Source organism: Microtus pennsylvanicus, chromosome 9 (genome assembly GCF_037038515.1).
Source record: "Microtus pennsylvanicus isolate mMicPen1 chromosome 9, mMicPen1.hap1, whole genome shotgun sequence".
NCBI lineage: Eukaryota > Metazoa > Chordata > Mammalia > Rodentia > Cricetidae > Microtus > Microtus pennsylvanicus.
The window spans coordinates 107,023,009-107,030,213 of record NC_134587.1 but is presented as its reverse complement, the minus strand read 5'-3'; the positions used below and the strand labels follow the sequence as shown (position 1 = coordinate 107,030,213).

Genomic DNA, 7,205 nt, shown 5'->3' with positions numbered 1-7,205 from the left:
ACACATACACACACACACCAGAATACCCAGGTAGAAAAATAAATCTTAAAAAGTTAATTCTTTCACCCAAGTACTAACTCTGTCCATCCAAGACTGGACAAGATCTGGTGTGTTCAGGATAGCACAGTTAGGGAGAAATAATTAATTCTGTAACTAGAATTATGGGAATGATTCAATCACTGTGAAAATGTGGTTGTTATGATGGGGGAGGCTAGATGTAAAGCTGTCTGTTCCTCCCTCCTTTCTTCCTCTGTCCCTCCTTGCCTTGCTCTTTCCCTTCCACCATGGGATAAGGGCCATTCTGGAAGGACAGCTCAGTAGCTAAGAGCACTTACTGCTCTTCTAGGGGACTTGAATTTGGTTTCCAGCACCATTTCAGGTGACTCACAGTCTCTTGTAACTCCAGTTCCAAGGATCCAATGCTTTGTTCTGGGCTCCATGGGCACCACACACATGCATGCACTCACGCGCGCGCGCGCGCGCGCACACACACACACACACTCACAGCCTAAAGAAAACAACTGTTTTGTAGACAACTTCGGGAGAATAAAATTGATGAATTAAAGCCATGTGATGAATGTCTGGGCAGTTCAGGACAAAGGGGCTTAACTTCTGCCCTTCTGAACAACTCCCAACCCTGGGGCTACCCAACAAAGACCATCTTCCTTCGGAAAAGGGTTCCCAGGGCACCTTTCATGTCCCTGTTCCTCAGGGTATAAATGAAGGGGTTCAGCATGGGGGTGACCACGGTGTACATCACTGCAGCTGCTGTGTCCTTCTGGGCTGTGTGGGAGGATGTGGGGCTGAAGTATACCCCGATGAGTGTCCCGTAGAACAGGGATACCACGGAGAGATGGGAGCCACAGGTGGAGAATGCCTTCTGCTTCCCTCCCGCAGACGGGATCTTCAGCACTGTTGCGAAGATGCGCGTGTAGGAAATCAAGATGCCCACGAAGGGGGTGATGACGGGCAGTGCGCCCACGGTGTACACCATGACGTTGTTGAGAGACGTATCTGAACAGGCCAGCTTCAGCAGTGGGCTGAGGTCACAGAAGAAGTGGGGGATCTGGTTGCGGGTACAGAATGAGAGGCGAGTCAGGAGGACTGTGTGGGTCAGGGCATTTGCGAAGGCTGAGGTCCAGGAGGCAGTAACCAGGAGGCCACAGAGGCGGGGCGTGATGGACGTAGTATAGTGTAGAGGGTGACAGATGGCCGCGTAGCGGTCGTAGGCCATGGCAGTCAGCAGGAAGCTGTCGATGCCGGCAAACCAGATGAAGAAAAACATCTGTGTGAGACAACCAGAGTAGGAGATGCTTTTGTGTCCTGACACGTGGTTGGCCAGCATCTTGGGGATGGTGGTAGAGGTGAAGCAGATGTCTACAAAGGCCAGGTTCGCCAGGAAGAAGTACATGGGGGTGTGGAGCTTGGGGTCAGTGGCAATGGCCAGGATGATGAGCAGGTTCCCCAGGCCTGTGAGTAGGTACATGCTCAGGAAGACGGAAAAGAGCAGCTCCAGCTGCCTGGGGTCCTGTGACAGGCCCAGCAGCAGGAACTCAGACACCCCGCTGAGGTTGGCGCCTTCCATGGCAGGCCTAGAATAAGTAAGAAACTGGATCTGTGCACGGTGCTGACCGAGGTTCGTCCTTCTGTCCGTCGTGCCCCCCCCCCCCCCCCCACCAACCCCGCACCTCCGTATACCTAGATTGTATCCCTTTCTTTGCTCAGAGGAGACCCTTACGGTGGAATTCTAGGCAGGGGCTACACCCTGAGCCACGCCCCTAGCCCTCACTGAGGGATCCTAGGCAGAGGCTCCACCCTGAACCAAGCCCCCAGCCCCTCACTGGGGATCCTAGGCAGAGGCTCCACCCTGAACCAAGCCCCCAGCCCCTCACTGGGGATCCTAGGCAGGGGCTCCACCCCGAGCCACGCTCCCAGCCACTCACTGAGAGATTCTGCAGTAGAGCCTCTCCCTAGAGTCCCACAGTAATAGGGTGGGATGACTCAGTGGCAGAGTGCTCTCTTAGCATGCGCAAGGCTCCTGAAGGGGGAAAAGGTAAAAGCAGTGCTATGTAGAGCGGGCACGTTGTCTGGGATAGCATGTTTATCAGATTTACAACACTGTCGCAAAAGCTTGAGTCAACCAATGCACAGCAGGACAGCTTATCCAGGCTCAGAGCTCCAGCGGCTCCAGTCCCAGCCTTGTGCCTGGCTGGGGCAGTGTGAAACAGTCTGCTGTGGGGGGTGTGGCAGAGGAAGAGAGAGAAGGAGGGGGCCAGAGTCCCAGTGCCTTTCCCACTAGGCTCTGCCTCCTAAACGTGTCACTGTTTCCCAATAGTGACAAAGGCTGATGACCGAGTCTTTTTATTAACATTATTTTCTATTATTACTACTATTATTTTGATTTTTCAATACAGGGATTCTCTAGCTGTCCTGGAACTTGCTCTGTAGCCCAGGCTGGCTTTGAACCCACAGACCCATCTACCTCTGCCTCCCAAGTGCTGGGATTAAAGTTGTATACTATCCCTGCCTGGCTTGTTTTTATTTTTTAATTTTTTTAAAATTTATTTATTTATTTATTTTTTTGAGATACAGTCTCACTATGTAGTTCAGGCTTCCCTTGAGCTCACAGTGCTGGGGCTATAGACATGCTCCACCAGGCCTGGCTCCAGTGTTTGCTTTTCCATCTCCTCCCCTCCAGTGTTTCTCTTTGTCTGTCTCTGTCTGTCTCTGTCTGTCTCTGTCTCTGTCTCTCTCTCTGTCTCTCTCTCTCTCTCTCTCTCTCTCTGCATTTGTGTGCAGAGCCTTAGGAGTCCAGAAGAGGGCACTGGTTCCCCCGCAGCTGGAGTTACAGTTGGTTTTTAAGTTGTCTGACATGGGCACTGGGAACAGAGGGGTTTTCTGTAGGAGCAGCACAAATCAGCTCAGCTGCACTGAGCCTCTTCTCAAGCCTCTAACACATGGGCCTGTGCAGGGAGTTCCAGACCCAAGGTTTAATGGACAATGATTTCTTTTCCTCTTTTGCTGCTGTCGTTTTGTCTTTTTGAGATTTTTGTAGCTCAAATGGGACTTGAACTCTGTGTTCCAAGGCTGACTTTGGATTCCTGATTCTCCTGCTTTCACCCCCCAGTGCGTGGATGATAGGTATGTGTTTCCAAGCCCTGCTGATCATTTCCTGGATGTGTGACCAGAAGCAGGTCTGCTTAAAATAGAAGGGAATCCAGGCTAGCAAGACAGCTCAGGAGGTAAGGGAGCTTGCTGCCGAGTCTGACAACCTGAGGTTGATTCCCAAGTCCCAGACGGTGAAGGGAGAAAAGAATCTTACACATTTTCCTCTGACCTCCATACCTACCTACCTACCTATACACACACACACACACACACAGACAGAGAGAGAGAGAGAGAGAGAGAGAGAGAGAGAGAGAGAGAGAGAGAGAGAGATGCTAGATAGATGGATAAACAGGTAGATAGAGAGAGAACGAGCTCTTTGTCAATGGATGTGGGGACCACATCACACAGCGCTAGCTTTCCCTGGACTATTTTCTCCCCCTTAGTTTGGATAATGAATGTAATTTGTTATCCAGCTGAATTTTTTTTTGAATTTTAATTCAAGGTCTCTATGTAGCCCTGGCTCTTCTGCTGTCCTAGAACTTGATATATAACCAGGCTGGCCTCAAACTCACAGAAATCTGCCTGTCTCTGTACATCTCCAAACCTGTACATTCTAAAATTATCCATGGTTTTGGATGCCTGAAAAATCAGTCTCTCTCTCTCTCTCTCTCTCTCTCTCTCTCTCTCTCTCTCTCTCCCTCCCTCTCTCTCTTTCTTTCTTATACACACACACACACTTTTCACTCACTTTTTATTTTTACCCACTTTCCAGCCCTGCCTGCCTGAATTGGTTAGTTAATTTCAGACCCTAGCACCATTCTGTGCTCAAGGTTGTAACTCCTGTGAGCTGTCACCCAAGGGCCCTTAACTCCTCAGGTATCCTGATTTTTGCTGGGCTTACTCAGATCCCCAGAGGCTATGTCAACCCTATCTCAGTGTCTGGCCTGACTCTGGGCTGCCCAGCAGGGCTTGAGTGGACAGTGGTGGCCACTGGCTGCCCAAGGGTGCTGACCATCTTGTCTGCCACTGCTCCTCATCACCCTCTACTTCCCCTCTCCTCATTCTTTCTTCATCCTCCAGCCCCTCCTCTGTCTCCCCTTCTGCCCTCTTCTTCAATTTTTAAATAAGATGACTATTGTTTGCGGTGCTGGAGGTGGATACTCCGCTGGCTGGGCCCTCTTCCGCTGTGCCACACCCTCCACCTTTGGTTTGTTGAGACTGGGGTCTCACTCTAGTCCAATCTGGTCTGGAATTCAGCGCAGCCCCGCATCGTCTTTGGCAAGCCTGGATGACAGGCGTGGGTCGCCACACCCAGCCTCCCTCGCTGTGCTGATTCTCAGCTTGTCGCTGTTGACTCTGCTGACTAGCAACCTCAGCCCTTCGCTGGTTTCTTTGGCACCAGGCTTACTCTAGCTCACTCTCTACATGATACTGAATCAGGGTGAGGGGACCTGCCTCTCCTCTGTAAAATCTTTCACTGGCTTCTACCACTCATGAGACGCTGATACAGAAGACATGAAGAGACATGGATGGAGCCCTCATCACACTCAGCACTCCAGCTGAGAGCTCTTTATCTCCATCCACGCACGAGGGGACTCGGGAAACTATCAGTGGCTCAGCACGTGATAAACACAACACTAGACAGCCTGAGCATGGTGGGCTCATCTGTCACCCCAGCACTCAGGAGGCCGAAGCAGGAGGATTACAAGCTCCAGGTTAGCCTGGGCTACATAAGCGCTTGTCTCAAAACGAGCAGAAAAGGAACAGCAATGCCACGCGGGGCCCATACGGTGTTCACTGTTGTCTTTTTTATAGCCACAACCTCATGAGGCCTTGGAGAGGGTCACACAGTGGGCTTGGCTGGACCCTCCACAGCCGGCTGCCTAGCGTGGCCTCTTTCTCCTTCTGCCCAGCTCGTCTATCTCCACTCACCTATGGGAAGTGTCCCTCTGGCCTTGGGGTTCCTGGTGGGAGCTGAGCCAGCGCTTCTTAGGAAAGGGTCCTGGACACTGTATGGCCTGTGGATGCAGATCTTTATCCCCACAAAGGAGTGTGCAAGGCCTTGGCGGAGCAAGATTTAACCTTCATCCTCACATGCTGGGCTTGGTCCCCATGGTCTTGTTAGGACGCTGGTTAATTGCTCTGTGTTCTGTTCCTATCAGGCCACCTTCTCAGGGGCTGAGGACACTGTAGCTCCTTTCCAGGTTTTCCCTCCACACCCGTGGTGCCAGTGTCTCTAGGATTCTTTGGGTGGCTCCCTGAAGAGCGTGGTTTAGTAGGATTCCCTTGACACTGTGAGTCTTGCCCAGACCCTGGCACAGGTTCGTGGCTTCCTTCTGCTGGAACCAATAGCCTATTCAAACCTTGTTAACAAAGATAAAATCTGTTATCTTTGGGGGGTGAGGGACGCACTGTCAGTAGCAGGCACGATTCCTGTGGTTAATACCCTTCCATTGCTCTCTGCCTGACCCTGTTCTTCCAGGAATGGCTCCCTGCCTTCCTTTGACAGCAGCTGTCTCTGTTCCCTTGCTGAGGGGTGTACCCCAACCTCATGTGAGGTCTTGTTCCCACTGACCTCACTAGTTTTGACTATAACCACACGCCGCCTCCCATTTTCTTCTAAACCAGGTTTTCTGAGAGCCCAGATTGCGTGTTTGGGTCCTGCAGCTGGGACTCCTCCACATCTTCCGAATGTTTTTTACTTGAGCTGAGCTCTCTTGGTTTATCCCAAGTCCCTTCTGCAGGGCACCCGTTTCTCTGAGCTGCTTCCCACACTGGGGACCTGGTTCTGGGCTCCCCGCGAACCCACAGCCTGCGGGTGTTTGTTGTGTTTCTTGCTCTCACTGACTGGATTTTCTCAAGCACAGGGCTTGGGTTGAGCTTTCTCTGCTGTCCAAACGCTGCTCAGCTGGGACTGGGTGTCAAGGCAGGAGAGGGGCCATTGCTGTGACAAACAAGCTAGCCTTCGGGAGAGTGACCTGGGAAACTGCACTTTTATGTTCCCAGTGGACCACAGGAGCTTCCGGTTGGATGCGCTGTGGCTTGAATACCATGTCTTCTGCTCAAAATCACAATGAAACTTAACCCAATTATGAACTGGTTGAAGTTTGGGCAGGGGTACCTCAAGAAGTGTCTAAGATGGGGAAGGATAGGTGCCTACCAAGCATGCGAGAGGTGCTGGCCTCCAGCCCTGGTACGAGGGGGGGAACGAGAGAGAGACAGACAGAGAGAGAGAGACAGAGAGAGACAGACAGATAGAGAGAGAGAGAGAGAGAGAGAGAGAGAGAGAGAGAATGGAGAGATCTGAGAGACAGTATGGTAGGTAAGAGAATTTTCTGCTCTTGCAGAGGGTCCTAGTTCAGTTCCAGCTTCCAGTTCACAATGGCCTGTAATTCTCGCTCCTGCTCTGGGCTCTTAGGACATTGCACACACATGTACATGCCCCTGTCCCGACAAATACACAGACACATACGTTTTAAAAAAAAATGAAACAACTCTGTGTTTTTTTTTGTTTTTTTTTTTTTTTTTGTTTTTTTTCGAATCAGGGTTTCTCTGTGTTGCCCTGGCCCAGGCTGGTCTCGAACTCAGAGATGCATTTGCCTCTGCCTCCTGAGTACTGAGATTAAAGGCGTGCGCCACCACCGCCCGACAAAACAACGCTTATTAAAAGAAAAAAGAAAGAAAGGGATTTGAGCAGCCAGGCATGGCGTTTGTACACTTGTCCACCAGCATGGGGATCTGGAGGCCTGCCCCATCATATGGCCTTCCAGTACCTTCATAAATTTTATTTTGCTGCATGCTTTGATGTTGTAAAACGCTAAATTGTGTGGCTTTAAACCTTTCCTCCTGGGTCTCCAGCGTTTTGGGGGACTCTGCAGGACCTTCAGGCATTACCCCAACTCTGGATCTGAGCTTCAAGGAGGCTGTGCGGATTGGAAGTGGCACCGCGCCCCCTAGCGGCCACGGTGAGAAGCACGGTACAGAGCACAGATGCTTCAACCACAGCTCCTGCTTCCTGGTCCCTCCCTTCCCTCCCTTCCCTCCCTCCCTTCACCCCTTCCTCCCTCCTTCATTCCTTCTTCCGTTCTCTCTCCTTC

General features: G+C 51.4%; 1 protein-coding gene across 1 annotated transcript; it reads right to left on the bottom strand.

Moving 5' to 3' along the window:
* Positions 1 to 643: 643 nt before the first annotated feature.
* Positions 644 to 1,585, bottom strand: LOC142856698 (olfactory receptor 1f45-like). Its single transcript, XM_075984367.1, has one exon. The coding sequence runs from the start codon at positions 1,583 to 1,585 to the stop codon at positions 644 to 646; it is 942 nt and encodes a 313-aa protein (XP_075840482.1).
* Positions 1,586 to 7,205: the final 5,620 nt, after the last annotated feature.

Excerpts from the sequence above, each read along its gene's own strand:
- LOC142856698 (XM_075984367.1), bottom strand. The coding sequence starts at position 1,585 with ATGGAAGGCGCCAACCTCAGCGGGGTGTCTGAGTTCCTGCTGCTGGGC.